The sequence below is a fragment of the Panulirus ornatus genome, chromosome 41 (assembly GCF_036320965.1).
Source record: "Panulirus ornatus isolate Po-2019 chromosome 41, ASM3632096v1, whole genome shotgun sequence".
NCBI lineage: Eukaryota > Metazoa > Arthropoda > Malacostraca > Decapoda > Palinuridae > Panulirus > Panulirus ornatus.
Window position 1 is genome coordinate 18,950,611 of NC_092264.1, and position 16,033 is coordinate 18,966,643.

At 45.0% G+C, this 16,033-nt stretch overlaps 2 protein-coding genes across 2 annotated transcripts; both read left to right on the forward strand.

Moving 5' to 3' along the window:
• The first annotated feature begins 3,622 nt into the window (after nt 1-3,622).
• On the forward strand, nt 3,623-13,702 carry LOC139761768 (uncharacterized). Its single transcript, XM_071686204.1, has 8 exons — nt 3,623-3,758; nt 6,039-6,135; nt 6,786-6,930; nt 8,294-8,358; nt 8,884-9,014; nt 10,793-11,800; nt 12,252-13,655; nt 13,694-13,702. The coding sequence occupies exons 1-8, from the start codon at nt 3,735-3,737 to the stop codon at nt 13,700-13,702; spliced, it is 2,883 nt and encodes a 960-aa protein (XP_071542305.1). The 5' UTR covers nt 3,623-3,734.
• A 14-nt stretch (nt 13,703-13,716) lies between these two features.
• On the forward strand, nt 13,717-15,615 carry LOC139761743 (uncharacterized). Its single transcript, XM_071686153.1, has 2 exons — nt 13,717-14,557; nt 14,612-15,615. Exons 1-2 carry the CDS (start codon nt 13,719-13,721, stop codon nt 15,294-15,296), a joined length of 1,524 nt encoding a protein of 507 aa, XP_071542254.1. The 5' UTR covers nt 13,717-13,718; the 3' UTR covers nt 15,297-15,615.
• The last annotated feature ends 418 nt before the right edge of the window (nt 15,616-16,033 follow it).

A 16,033-nucleotide genomic window follows, 5' to 3' on the forward strand; every position in this document is an offset into this window, starting at 1 on the left:
GTCCCAAACAACTCTCTGTTTCCTGTCTGCAAATGGTTTCTTTCCTTCCACAAAGACTGTATATCTTGAAGGGGTCGACTAGTTCGAAGACTAATGTTCTTGTTGGTTTAGTTTACTTGCACAAGTTGGTTACCACTGAGTCTTTAAGTGAGGAAATATAAGCCAAGAATGTTAACATTGACATCATTTTTTTCTGTACTTTCTCTCAGATGATATGTTTGCAAACTTAATAGTACTACAGGTTAACTATTTTTGAATGTCATCATCAGATATGAGGAACAACGTCGGGCCAGACGTGGAGGTTCAGGGGAAGTAGTTCTACATGTATGCCGGTGTCAGGAGGATCCCTGATCGTCGCTCTCATCTGTCTTTCTCTCCTTAAGGCTGTTCCAATATGTAGATCTGTCAATAACGTGAGTTTGCAGTTTATAAGTAGTCTTGTATGGGGTTTGGTGCCGAACACCTTCTGGTAATCTGAATATGCAATATCTCTTCCATTCCCTTTTTCTGACGCTCTGATCCATCATTCGTATGTCTGGAATCAGGCGTAGTTCCTAAGCAATGGGGGACAGCAAATGTCGTTCTCATCTTTAAGAAAAGGGATAGATCCACTGGCTCTAATTACCGTTCTATCAGCGTGTCATCTATTGTAGGGAAATATATCGAATCAATTATAGCGGACAAAGTACGGAAACACGGAGAATCGTGATCTCATTAGGAATTCTAAACATGGGTTTGCAAAAGGGAAGTCATGTCTCACTAAACCTCTCCTTCTTTAATAAAGTATTTAAGACTATTGATCAAGGTAAGAGTTATGATACTGTATACTTAGGCTTAAGTAAGGCTTTTGATAGAGTATTTCATGAGCGTCAGCTTAGAAAAATAGCGTCAGACGGCATCGGGTGTTGTGTATGCATCAAGGGTTACATCGGACTCGGGCAATGTAGCCCAGTGGTGTTCCTCAGGAGTCGGTCTTGGGACCGCTTTTGATCGTTATATATATTAACGATTTGGATATGGGAATAACAGCAACTTAAGTAAATTTGCCAATGATACAAAAATAGGGCCCGTAGTGGACTCAGGTGTTTATTCGGTGGATTTGCAGAGGGACTTAAATAGATTATCAGACTGGGCGGGTACATGGAAAATGGAATTTAACATAGATAAAAGCACAACACTTAGTGTGGGTAAAGACAGGAACACTGATTACCAACTGGACGATATACTATTGGTAAAACAGAATTTGAAAGGGATTTAGGGGTACTGGTTGGCAAGGATCTTAAGCCCGCGGCAACAATGTAGGAAAGTGTGTGGTAAGGTTAATAGGGTGTTAGGGTTCATTAATAGGACTATTAGCAATAAAACTCCTAGAGTATTATTGCAACTTTATCTTGCGTAGGTGAGACCACATTTGGATTATGCGGTACAGTTTTGAGCTCCATACTACGCAGATGATATACATTGTTTAGAGAGAGTACAAAGGCGAATGACAAAAATGATCCCTGGAATTAGAAACCTCACTTATGAAGAAAGGTTAAAAAGACTGAATTCACACTCAGTTAAGAGAAGGAGGGCTAGAGGGGATATGATTGAAGTTTTTAAATGGATGAAGGGCATCCATGATAAAGGTAACATGAATAAAGTTCTTAGAATGGTGTCACCAGATAGGACCAGAAATAATGGATATGAATTAGAAAAAAAATAGATTCAAGTCAGATGTGGGTAAATATTGGTGTGGGATTAGGGTAGTAGATTTATGGAACATGCTGCCAGGTACAGTAGTGGAAATTTTGAGTAGATTTAAAGTAGATTTAAACGAAGGTTGGATGTGTTTATGGGTTCAGGTGGTTGGTTGTAGGGTGGACAGACTCAGGACCTGCCTAGCATGGGTCAATATGCCTCTTGCAGTGTCCTCACTTCTTATGTCCTTATGTAGCGGGTCTGTCAGACAACTCCCATAACTAGAACCATGTTGATGGACATTGTGAAGGTAGTTTCTCACAAGGTGGTCCGCTACGCTTTCCTTAAAGATGCTTTCCACGGCAGGCTGGTCGAGGGGACTGCTCACTGGTATCTAGTTGCCAACACATGTTTACTTCTCTTTCTTGTCAAGTGGTGTCACTTTAGCAGTAAGGATGGTAGGGATCCTCCATCCAAGGATCGGCTGAAGGTCACAGCCAGTTAGATCAAAACTAGTCTTTGCAGTTAGATTGCTCCTTCTAAAGCACGTTCCTTATCTCTCGATGGATTTTGTCCAGTCCACAACTTGATTCCTTAAAGAACGGGAGGTTTTGCGATTTTTCTCATCCAATCTGGTCTCAAATCTAGGACCTCCTTCTTCCTTGACGAGGAATGAGATCTCATAAAGGTTTTGTAGTGTTTCTTGTAACCAAAAGTTGAACATAAAGGCAGCCATGTTCCTACTCTCTTACTGTGAAACAATTTTCTGGAAATGTCCAGAATTCTACACACGTAGCATCCCATCTTTTGAACTATTTATCATACAACGTCTAGAATGTCTGAGTGCTGTCCGCATTCACAGTTCCATCGTTTAGTTTACACACACACACACACACACACACACACACATGTATATATAATTGCATAAATCCTCTCCCTCTAACTAACTTCCTTGTATCAAGTACCGTCACTGTTTACTTCAATCAGATCATAATCACCAGATCCACGTATCTCTTCGTGCCTGGGGCCAAGCTTACCATGCATGCTCCATATTGGTCAAATATCCCATAAATATTCATTTGACCAGTTTCATCATCCATTTAGAGCACATAGTGTGAGTCTACTGGACTGCTTTTCCTTCACAAAACACAGAAATGATCGTTACGATACTGCATAATGTGTCACTAAGAATCATTTTTTTTCGGTAACTTGTGTGAAAGTTTATGTATTTTCAGTCTGAATCAAGAGGAATGTCGATGCATTTCGACGAATAAAACGCAGAACCTCAATGAATTCCGTCTGAATATATCTGGCATCTCATTAATGGATAACAAACATCCCATGGTTGTTAGGTCCCTGCACAAACAATAGCTCTCGCCAGTTGGAGACGCCGTCTACGCTCCAAACGTTTCGTTTAGATACAATATGTTCCATGAACAGAACTGCTTCGTTGTCACAGTCCGAGCTTTAATTTGGTTTGTTACTGTGCTCTGAGAATATATATATATATATATATATATATATATATATATATATATATATATATATATATATATATATATATATAATGGAATCTGACATTCGCACATAATAGTATTATAGTCGACCAGCGGCTCAGAACAGGACAGTTTTCGAATCAATGAAAGCGACTCAGCGGGCGAGGCTGGTTCGCTGAAGATATGAAGAACAGCAATAATACCTGAGGATCCATATCTCGGAAAGAAGCAAGTCAATAATAATGTCTGGGCAGCTCCCACTGTGGACGGCGGAACGAAATGTGTTGATTGGTTGAATTCAGTCAATTTGGACGATAGCGGTCAATCATTTATCCTCTTATGAGAAAATAAGATACATAATTATGGGTTCGGTTCCGTCTTCAAAACAGTTTCGAACCACTAAAGCGCGGTTTCGTTCCGACTCAACGGAAGCAGCCATCGTCAGTCACTCGGGTTACCGCCAGGAGGTAACAGGACGTGTGTGTGTTGGCTGGGTTTTGGTCGCCGGTTTTCCGCCATTGTGGTGTGTGTAGTGAAATATAGCAGCTGCCTGGCGTGATGATCCGCTGGGGAGTCGTGCTGGTGAGTTCTGTCGACGTAAATCCTGTTGGAAGTGGTGGTGGCAGTGTAATTTTTTCCTACCGTACACAGAGGTCCGTCTGAGATCGAAGCATGGGGTTAGTCTTCAGGATGATACAGGGATATGTGAAGAAACCGTGGGCAGTTGTCCCCGGGACTGCTAGGTTGAAGGAATATGTAAATCGTAGATATGCCAACTTTTGGAAGCGGAGGCCACTTCTGTCATGCCTCTGGCTCTTTGCTTGCTCAGAACCGTCTGTATCAAGGTTAGTACAGCAGGTGTACGCAAATCACATGTAACCTACACGTCGCAGTTTATCCATCGCAAAGGTGTGAATTTCCAGCGAGTAATTTTCGTAACCACATACAAGTGTTCTGAAGTACATCATATTTCGTGATCCACGTCAGTTGCGGTAACATTTATGTAATTCATAGTTTGAATCAGGATCTGCAATTGTCAGTCTGTATACCTGGATGGATCGGTTACCTTGTGTTTCATGAAGTTCGTATTTCCTACGAGTTGCTGTGTTGCAACCCAACCAACCTGACGTAGGAGGCCGGCCTGATGAGGCGGCGGAGGGCCGCTGCCCCGGGGGTCGTCGACGGGTCCAGGTCTGGGTTATGTAAATCAAAACCTCCCAGCCTGACTTCATCACATAACACTACATACGTTTTGATGAGACGTTCCTGCTGTCCTGCTTTGGAATATCAATTAATTCTTAGCTCCCAAGAAAATCGCAGCTCCATCCATCCATTTCAAAGAGTGCGCCTGTTAAGGTTGTATGATCCGTGCAAACGATAGTAGGGAGATTATCTGGGATAATGTGGATTGATTCATAAGTAGGTAACACTCTTGTTTTAATGACTAGATAAAAGCTCTGGTAAAACGGAATGTCAGCGAACGAAGATTTTTTGTCAGTTTTTGTTCGAAAATGACTGGCCACATTAGGTGAGCAGGGTTGGTTGGTTGAATTGGTTAATGAATTATATTTGCACTGTAAGTCCACACACTAAATTAACTACATCCTCGCAAGTCGTCGACTTGTTACCGTATACTTGGTTCGTCTGGTGCTGGGGATAGCATTGCCGTCTTTATAACTGTTTATCTGATCCATTTTGCAGGTAGTGGGTAATGTGTGATCAGTAGATGTGCATTATAACGCTGAACCTTGATAAATCTTGAACGTTTGGGAGATTGAGATTTTCCTAAGTTTCTTTGGTTTTTATAATGTATCATACATTTCTAACTCTACAGATTTCCCTGTGTAGTATCGCCTTCGTTAATCTTTTAGAATGTGATAAGTCGTGCTCCGCAACCTTAATTATTTACATTACATTAGTGTTGCAGAACAAAGTCGCTATATATGCAAATTTATTTCTAACGTGCATATGAACTGGTAAACTGCCATGGTATGTCTGGGACCCCTGAGGACGAAGGGTGGTGGTTGGGTTTCCTTGTGTTCTCTTAACGATTGAAGAGGGTACTGCGCTTCGTCTTGGTGGAAGGATAGTGATGATAGCATGAATAAAGCCCGTAAACGGAAGACCTTGTGGTATGTTATGTTTAAATGTGTGAATGACAGATTATGGACGGCCTTGTGACTATCTGCTGGGAGGCACCGTAATAACCTAAATTGTGAAAGTAAAAACAAGGTGGTAATATCAATACTCTCCCTGATCCATCAGTATTGACGGAGACAGGTTAGTAAGGCAAATGCTGCGTCCTCTCACGCCGGTGTCCCACGTATCAGCCGGCGGGAAAACGTCTATAGAGCAACATGTAGTAGAGAACATTATTTAAATTTTAGTAAAGGATGACTGGGAAACGCTCCTAGCCAGACGCTCTGGAGCTTACCTACCCTCTGTAAAGATATCCAGATGCTAAGATCATTTTGTCTACTCAAGTCGTAATCTTTTGTTTAGCCGTATCCAAACTGTGTTTAGTGTTCGCATTCAGAAAATGTTGAGTGTTCTTGATGTATATCCCTAACGCTGCAGGAACCTTTCCCACCTTAGTCTTTTATATATTTCCCATCAACCTCTGTCATCTCGGGTCGTAGTATGTAACGTGGAATAGGAGCGAGACTAGGATGGTGTATAGGTGAAGGGGGAGGGGGTTCACACGCAGCAGAATAGTTGCAGGTTTAGTGTATGGTTTCTGAAGAGGGAAGACATGAAACTGGATTATTGGCTAACGAGACAGTTACCAGAGAAGTAATTTTGCTTGTGATGTGTGACGATCAACAGTTACAATCTTGGAAACTTTCATATATCTATTTTCAGATTGGTGTGTGGGCGTGGGCGTTGGGGGACCCCTCAGCCTGCCCTGTTGTGGACCACACCACAGGTGCCACACTCTGCTGCCCACCTCACGCCACAGGTACTGGACACCACCCGTACCCCGTCATCATGGTCATAGTGTTACTGTTGACGTACCCTGTCTGTGTGTGTGTGTGTGTGGTTCCTGCACATGTCATCACTGGAACGTAATGGAAGCCTACATACCTGAAAATCATTTCGTTGTCGTGTACGAGTAGATCATTTTTTTGGTATGAACGTTTCCTTAAATGTTTCTATAGAAATCCGTATTAGACCGTATATTTAATTCGGTCACAAATTGAATTCCAAATAAACATAATGCCTTTTAAATGATACTGTGGAAACGTAACTTTAGAGGAGACAACAAACATGAGAAATCTCTCTTGCCACTGGAAAGTTTGATAACCACCGAAATCGTTTTATTAGAAATAACCCATTAAATGAACGTTAAGACTGCCATTGAGACCAAATGTGAAATTGCTGTCAATCTTTTAAAGCCTCATGCATAAGTTTGGAGATGTGGTCGCTTGGATTACCTTGTGTATTGCATGAGTCGTGGCGCCACCCTGTTTCGACTAGCCCCAGCCAGGCACCTGTCACCTGACTCAACATATTAGATTAAGCTGTAACCTCTCATAAGTGTAGACTAATCACCATCCCTGGCGGGTACTCTTAACCTCGGCAAGATCTGATGTTTATTATGTTGTACAGGAGCAGCGTCAGACTCCGATGACGGATGTGTGCACTACTTGCCACGGGACTCCCTGGGCTTGGTGAGGGGCACCTGGACGCAGCACCAGTACACACAGGCAGAAAACCTCTTCCAACGCACATCGACGTCGTCACAAGCTGATGGGTAAGGTCCACTACCGGGCTGTGGTAGGTTGGGTGGCTGGATCGAGCAGGACCCCTGAACACTTTGACTATCTCTGACCTTCGCTGATAAACCTTGATCATGAAGCGACAAATTCTCAAACACTGGTGGCAAAACTAGTGTAGAGAACCAGATTGAGACTAACTCTTGCATAGTATTCTTCTCTCTCTCTCTCTCTCTCTCTCTCTCTCTCTCTCTCTCTCTCTCTATTCACTGCATTTCCATACTAGTGTTCCACAGGGAGGATCCGAGGTGGTTCAAGATCGCGTTGAGGTAATGTGGAGAAAGATGGACTACAGGAGGCTGACAGCATATATGTGCTACGGCATGCGTAGGTTGTGGGTAGAGTACAGCATGGTGGAATGAAGGTACAAGTTGGTGCAGGAAGAAGTTTTGAAGAAAAACTCGTATTGTGTGAATGGAAGGCAGTGTAAACATAGAGCCTCATAAGACTATGAAAAGGAGAGAAAATGAGTGAGAATTGCAAACCTCGCTGGCAGGGGAATGTAATTATGTACGTGTGGGGGAGATTTCAGAGCGTAAAAAGTCTAAAGAGGATGTTAGGAGTACATTTTGTATGAGACGGAGAGAATATTTTTGCCTCTTTGGTTGTCATTTGTTCCGGCCTTGGAGATCCCTGCAATTTGTCCTTAATTCAGGATGTGTGTACGTTCCTCAGATTTCTCGAGGTCTAGGGGACTCTGTTCATCCATCAATATACTGGTGAATGTGTCAGTTTTCCCATAATTTTCTTCGTCGGTTTGTGGCAGTCTTAACACTGGTCGTTCTCCCATTGTACAAGAAACCGTCACTGCCTGTGGTCCACGCTACTGGTATTTCCTGATCCTCCTCAGGCTATCTTGTCTATCCAGTCTGCTCGTCCGTGCATTCGGCCTCCAATATTATTTTTCACGCCAGGTTGTATCGTGACTCGGTTTCCTTGGTTCTGACTACTACACTCGTCTGATATGATTCCACATCAGCCTTTGAATGATGACTGTTCCACATGGCCATGTCTCCTCTCCTTGCTAGTCCATTACCTTTGTTCACTTCGTTATATCAAACGCAAAGAATTTTTGTCTGCCATTTCTCTCGGTAGGCACGAGTGTGTGGATCAGCCTTTCCTCTCACAGTAGCCCTTGACTGTCATAGTGCAGTACAGTAACATTTTCTTTTCTTTCAATACTTTATTCCACAACGGTTTGTTTCCAGATTGATTTTTTGCTAAATGTAGTGGGTAATGATTCGTTGATATATATTTGTGCAGTGCAGTTTGATGTTTGTTAGGGCCGGGTTGGGATTTGTACCATGACACCTTGACACCAGTAATGTATCTTGTACACAGGTTGGAGTGCTGCTGTGAGGAAGTGACCAGCCTTGCCCTGCTCCATACCGCCACCACACCAGCTGGTCAGTCATACCCTCGTCCTTCCATTTTCGAATCGCAGCAGAATTATACCAAATTAGTAATGCCATGATCTTTACCATATAGATAGTTTCCTTAAACGTTAGGGCTTTGGGCTAATGAAACTCCTCTCGTAGATAATCTTGCTATAGACCACTGAGTTTTGCATCTGGCTTCTCCATATAATACCATGTACTAAACGTTGACATGCACATATTTTGGTGTCTTCTCACAAGAGCATCAGACCTCGGTAAATCCTTTACGTATATCAGTGCGATGGAAATGCAAACAAACTTTCCTTACGATGAAATACATTGTGAAGTATAGGTTAGCAATTCTATACATAATACTTATCCCAGCCACAAAGCTGTTTACATGCACACAAAGTAAGGTTCAGGTTTTGTACATTGAAAAACGCCTGAATTGTAAGATCTTCCATTCGGTAAACAATTAGATTAGTCCAGCATTATAAACCGTTTAAACGTATGTGATAAATTATCGAGGATAAAATTCTTCAAACTGTGTTGCAGGAGACACTGTCAAGGTTGCTCAGAATGTGTCTGGCTTTGTACAACCTGTTGTGGCCCGTTCGTGTAAGCATCCCTCATGCAGTCAGGAAGAGGTACTCATGAAGCCACCAGTACCCACACACTGCTCGCAGGTGAGTGGGATCTGTGGTCACGAGTGGGTAGGGACTCTGTGATCTCTATCTTAACTGATCCTGTGGGAGAGGGGACCATTAAGTAGGAGTTAATGATGGCTTCAGAATCCCATAAATTACGTGATTAAAACAACTTGGAACACACGTTAGGTGAGTAGTTGACATTAGAATCGTATCAAATTTTGTCTTCATATAAAGTTTACAGGACATGGGTAGATACTTATTTTGCCAGGGCTGCAACTGTTACCTGCTTCTACATACGGAAAAAACTTTAGACGTGGGGTTCAGCATCTCATCCCTGGCTTTAATGCTATATAGATCTTTGAAGTTCTCGGTGACAGTTTCGTTTGCTTCATCTAAGCTTCGTTTGTTCCCAGAGTTATTAACTGTAGAGGAAGTAATTCCTCGCGTTCCTACTTGCACTGCTCTAGCACGTCGTGGTACATCAAGCAGCCGTCCATGATTGCGTCTTGCCTCCCTCGTGATCCTCACATAACGCTGTTATGATAAGTTCTAATACAGTCATATCAGACTCATGGGGTCCCTACCACAGCACGACCCTCCACACGGTGCTCGCCTCCTGGTTTGTTTGGCACCTTATTCATCATGAGGTCATCACACTTGCAGAACATGACCCCCTGACTGACCAGGAGGACTGCTCCTGCCCGACCCTCCTCATCGCGAGCCAAGTGTTTCACTGTCCCGCCTCCTGTGTGGGACGTTGTTCCCAACCTTGTCAGTGTTTGAACCAAACTGGACGACCTCTTTCATCATGAATTACTGAGAAACTTCATATTTACAAAATAGCTTCCCATGCAGAGGTGGCGAACTGATTAGAGTTTGGGGAACAGTGTGCAGAGGTTTGCATGATGACTGAGGAAAATTTAATTTTTTTCCTGTTGAATAAGGAATGCTGAATAATCACGTAAAAGTTAGACAAAGATAATCATGACGCTAGTTTTTGCAAATTATTTTTTACCTCGTAATCAACTCATAGTGGGACACAAACACGCAGTTGCTTCGTGTCTACTTCCCTTACCACTTCGGATATGTCAACTGTTTCTTTGCAGTGGGTTCATTTCCATGATGCAGCGAGGTTTTATTATTTCCAATGCAGGTGTTATTACCCATTTGTACAGCACTAGGAGGAAGTTGTACACTCGTGGGTCCATCTATTGCAGTGTAACATAATGTTAACATTAGCAGTTTCATTAGTATATTCCGATCATCCACTACGGGTAAACCAAAAATTGACATGTCCTCTGACAAAGTTCTTGATCAGTTTCATATCTGCCTCGAAATTTGCACCTTTGAAGAAAACTTTCACTACTGACCTCAAACTGGTTTAAAAAGTCAGTTATGATCGTTACCCCTTGCACTTGTGTCCCATAGCAATCAACTCTATGGCCAATAACCTCTCTACACTATAATCTTAAACCTTGCCGGCAACATTGTTGACCGCCACCTAGACCTTCTTTTGAATTCAGAGCGCTTCTATGTCACGACCAAACTTGAGAAGCATATCCTAGTTTTGGTCTAATGCATGGGAAGAGATGAATCTCAATTGTACTGTAAGTCACACTTAATGAGTCTTAATTGATAACATACTGAAGGCTCCACTGCGCAGTTTGATCTATACGTAGTCTAAAGACTGTAATATATATTAACCAAATAGACATCTACTAAGATCTAGGTTAGGCAAGTTAAATGTTATAATGGAGGAAAAACTGCAGAGTATTAATATCCATAGGATTCCTGATTCTTCTGATCCGCTTCAGAGAATGACTACACGGGAGCTGTATGTGGAGGACGCGTCATATACCAGTGTTCTGCGGTTGGCGACGGTTCTCGTGCCAAGTGGCTGCCACTGTCCCACAGGTCGAGCAACAGCGGAAGATGAATGGACGGTCACCTTGCCACTCCCTCAAGAGGATCTACATGCGAAAACTTCGCTGCCTGAAGGTCTTCGTCATAGTTTACCCACATTCGACCTGAAGTACCTTCCATCCCCTATGATGGGTTTAGCTACCGATACGAAGAACAAGAGAAAGAGGGAGACGATACAGGTACCGGAGGGTAGCGCGGAAAATCAGTCGTGTTGTCCGTGCCCGCGCTCCCTTGATCTTAACCCTGGCTACATGACCTCTGAGGACACTCGCACACTTGAGCCAGCAATGTCATTTGGAACAATGTTTCTCGAGAAAATGGCTATGGTGATGACGATGACTGACATATCTCAGTGGCAAGATATGTTATTGTGGATGGAGAAGATGATGCGGCTGGAGGTGGAGAGACTCAAGTTGGCGTTGAGAATGTCAGAACTGTCCTTAAAGTTCATGAACATTCCTCCACATTATATGGGTGCCTTCAGCCAGGCCGGACCTCTCTTGGGCCATCAAGTTCCAGTGGAGGGGAGAAGTTCTATCACATCGCATGAAAATACGACAACGGATGACCACGATACCAACACGCCCATGAGAACTCCAGCAGTAAATTACTTTTTGCATAAAACTTGGGAGAATTTATCTTGTGTCGTCCCACCGATGGTTGATAACACACTGGCTAATTACTCTTCAGTTATCCGCGACATCATAAACCAGTCTTCCCAGGCGGGTGCGATGGACAACGACGTGGCCACCCTCGGTGGGGCTATGGTGGCTGGAGTCTGCTCCTGCCAGGTACCTGACATGGATGATGCCCTGTTGGACGGAAGCCTCTCTATCATAGTGACCGCCTGCATCAAGGCCGCCCGCCTCATGAAGGACCACATCAAACACATGGATAAGGTAAGTTACATTGACTTGATGTAACACGGGGTTATCATGACTGGTGACGGACGCTATAGTTCTTGCTCTGACCAGTAAACATTTCGTATTTGTCCTGCATTCTGATCTAAGAACAAACATACGTTGTTGAAAGCATTGATTCGCCCAGGAGGGGGATGGGTCCTTTCATACTAACCTTCATATTTCTTGATTTAATTTTTTCATGGGAATTTTCTTTGTGTGGTGGTCAACTTTGTACAAGCGATGGGGCTAACTTTGTTCATGTTAGGGGTAACTTGGTTCTTATGATTAACTTGGTTCCTGTACTTTGGTTAACAAAGATGTTACTTTTGATTAACGCTGTCTCCCACGAGTTGCTAAACCCGTAAGATACAGGATAGGAGCCATGAAGGAAACCGAGAGATACAGGTTAGGAGCCATGAAGGAAACTGAGGTATGTTTTTGTATGCAGATGATGAGGGCAGCTGTGGAGACACCCGAGGCAAAACGGAGCATGAAACTCCTCCGCTTGGCTTCCAGAAGCAGAAAAAATCAACCGAAGATAATCAAGAACCCAAATAAAGGCTCGAAACCCCAACAGATGACTGGCCAACGGAACAAGGACGAGAGAACATTAAACGCTAAGAACATCGGACATAACCTTGCCGAAACTACCTTACGTATGGATCGCACCAACACACAGCAGGTATCCTCGACTCCTACACTCGCTTCCAGTACCAGCAGCCCGTTTACCCCGAAGTCAACAGAAGCTACCAGTACAACAGACAATGTTTGGAAATTAAGCCCCACCACAGACAAAACCATTTCAACAGTGTCTCTCATCGTCACTACGGATAACCACGGAACAGAGTTAACTACTAGCAGTGGGGAGCGGTCCATACCAACGATACTAGAGACGAGAGAGACTAAGAACACACACACTGGTGGAATGACCAGCCCCGCTACAGAGATGTCCACTCCGATTAAGAGAACCACTGAGGAAGCGTCGACACCGATGGTCAGCAACACTGAGAAAGCGTCGACACCGATGGTCAGCAACACTGAGAAAGCGTCGACACCGATGGTCAGCAACACTGAGAAAGCGTCGACGCCGATGGTCAGCAACACTGAGAAAGCGTCGACGCCGATGGTCAGCAACACTGAGAAAGCGTCGACGCCGATGGTCAGCAACACTGAGAAAGCGTCGACGCCGATGGTCAGCAACACTGAGAAAGCGTCGACGCCGATGGTCAGCAACACTGAGAAAGCGTCGACGCCGATGGTCAGCAACACTGAGAAAGCGTCGACGCCGATGGTCAGCAACACTGAGAAAGCGTCGACGCCGATGGTCAGCAACACTGAGAAAGCGTCGACGCCGATGGTCAGCAACACTGAGAAAGCGTCGACGCCGATGGTCAGCAATACTGAAGAAGCGTCGACGCCGATGGTCAGCAATACTGAAGAAGCGTCGACGCCGATGGTCAGCAACACTGAGGAAGCGTCGACGCCGATGGTCAGCAACACTGAGGAAGCGTCGACGCCGATGGTCAGCAACACTGAGGAAGCGTCGACGCCGATGGTCAGCAACACTGAGGAAGCGTCGACGCCGATGGTCAGCAACACTGAGGAAGCGTCGACGCCGATGGTCAGCAATACTGAGGAAGCGTCGACGCCGATGGTCAGCAACACTGAGGAAGCGTCGACGCCGATGGTCAGCAACACTGAGGAAGCGTCGACGCCGATGGTCAGCAATACTGAGGAAGCGTCGACGCCGATGGTCAGCAATACTGAGGAAGCGTCGACGCCGATGGTCAGCAATACTGAGGAAGCGTCGACGCCGATGGTCAGCAATACTGAGGAAGCGTCGACGCCGATGGTCAGCAATACTGAGGAAGCGTCGACGCCGATGGTCAGCAATACTGAGGAAGCGTCGACGCCGATGGTCAGCAATACTGAGGAAGCGTCGACGCCGATGGTCAGCAATACTGAGGAAGCGTCGACGCCGATGGTCAGCAATACTGAGGAAGCGTCGACGCCGATGGTCAGCAATACTGAGGAAGCGTCGACGCCGATGGTCAGCAATACTGAGGAAGCGTCGACGCCGATGGTCAGCAATACTGAGGAAGCGTCGACGCCGATGGTCAGCAATACTGAGGAAGCGTCGACGCCGATGGTCAGCAATACTGAGGAAGCGTCGACGCCGATGGTCAGCAATACTGAGGAAGCGTCGACGCCGATGGTCAGCAATACTGAGGAAGCGTCGACGCCGATGGTCAGCAATACTGAGGAAGCGTCGACGCCGATGGTCAGCAATACTGAGGAAGCGTCGACGCCGATGGTCAGCAATACTGAGGAAGCGTCGACGCCGATGGTCAGCAATACTGAGGAAGCGTCGACGCCGATGGTCAGCAATACTGAGGAAGCGTCGACGCCGATGGTCAGCAACACTGAGGAAGCGTCGACGCCGATGGTCAGCAACACTGAGGAAGCGTCGACGCCGATGGTCAGCAACACTGAGGAAGCGTCGACGCCGATGGTCAGCAACACTGAGGAAGCGTCGACTCAGACAAGTAACACCACCATTCCCGTAATGTCGACTCTCGCTGCCAGCACAATCACTTCGGAAATACCTCCTTGGACTGACACCACCTCAGAAATATTGACTCGGAGTACTGGAACCACTGGTGAAGTTCCGACAGACGTTGCCATCACTACTATGAAAAGGCAAACCCTCTTGGTCACAGCCACCACAAGAGGCTTAACATTGGTGGCAAACACCTCTTCGGAGGCGCGGCAGACAACTGAGACGCTGACCTCGACTGAAGAGCAGACCTCCACGGAGGCGCGGCAGACAACTGAGACGCTGGCCTCCACTGAAGAGCAGACCTCCACGGAGGCGCGGCAGTCAAGTGAGACGCTGACCTCCACTGAAGAGCAGACCTCCACGGAGACACAGCAGACAACCGAGACGCTGACCTCCACTGAAGAGCAGACCTCCACGGAGGCACAACAAACCACTGAGACGCCGACCACTTCTGAGGTGCCTACCTCCACTGAGGGACGGAACCTGGTGGTCAACACCACTAAAAAGCTGACGCAGACGACAGGCTTTATCTTCAGTTCTACTCCTCATGGGTCGACGACCACTGACAGCACAATTTCAGAAGCACCCACACAAATTGGTAGCACCACTGTGAAAGGGGTGACGCATCCTGACAGCACCACTGTGAAAGGGATGACTCATCCTGAGAGCACTACTGTGAAAGGGGTGATGCATCCTGAGAGCACTACTGTGAAAGGGATGACACATCCTGAGAGCACCACTGTGAAAGGGGTGACACAAATTATCAGCACCCCTGAAGAAGAAACTACAAAACTGACTAGTTTGAAAGAACATATTAAGAAAGGCAACGGTGCACTGTCTGCTGATATAGACCAGCCGGAGGAGGAATACATGCCTCTCTCTGTCCCTACAGATCAAGTGCTCTCCATTATTTTCTCTGAGCTGAAGTCATGATGATATAACCTCCTGGCTCTGTAGGTTTAATGATCATAAACTGGCAGTTAAAGAGGCATAATGTTGGACTTCTGCCTACTGGTAGGTTCTCGCTAGCCTTGTGTATCTACATTATACATGACAATTCTGCCATTTGTAACTCGAGTCTAGTCTTCGTTCCTATTATTGTAATTTTAAATTGGTACTTTTTTGTACAAAAATTTTATATTTACATATAGCTGTTTGTGTAGACATTTAAATGTTTTCAGTTTTCCAGTTTTTAACATCATTTTTAGTGATTTTGATTATAAACTTGTGTAAATAAAGGCTCTTAAAATTTCGCATTTGTATCAATACATTTTCTTTTATGAATTGTTCCCTCGGCGTGTCAGGAAGTGCACTATGGTTTAACACCTATGTTGCAACTAAGGTGTGGGATGTGCTGGACCGTGTGCTAATTCATGGATCTTGTGCATTTGCCTCTTCAAGGGTAATGTACAGCAAAGGATTCTGTAGTCTTGTACCAGTAATCGTTACTAGATGCTACATAAATATCTTGCTTTCAACATCAGCCTTTGGGAACGGAGACCTGTACGAGATCTGCTTCCTTACCTTTCAAAATTTTAAGCAGACATTCACACAAGATGTTTGTGAAACCTCTATATATATGACAAACTCGAAAAAATTCTAGCGGGAATCAGTCCTGGAATGTCTCGAGTCTGATAGCAGACAACCATACTCTACAGGGCATGTAATGC

Coding starts and splice junctions, on each gene's coding strand:
- LOC139761768 (XM_071686204.1), top strand. CDS start 3,735: ATGATCCGCTGGGGAGTCGTGCTG. Junction 8,359..8,883: donor TACCGCCACCACACCAGCTG/GTCAGTCATACC, acceptor ACTGTGTTGCAG/GAGACACTGTCAAGGTTGCT. Junction 11,801..12,251: donor ACATCAAACACATGGATAAG/GTAAGTTACATT, acceptor TTTTGTATGCAG/ATGATGAGGGCAGCTGTGGA.
- LOC139761743 (XM_071686153.1), top strand. CDS start 13,719: ATGGTCAGCAATACTGAGGAAGCGTCGACGCCGATGGTCAGCAATACT. Junction 14,558..14,611: donor TTAACATTGGTGGCAAACAC/CTCTTCGGAGGC, acceptor TGAAGAGCAGAC/CTCCACGGAGGCGCGGCAGA.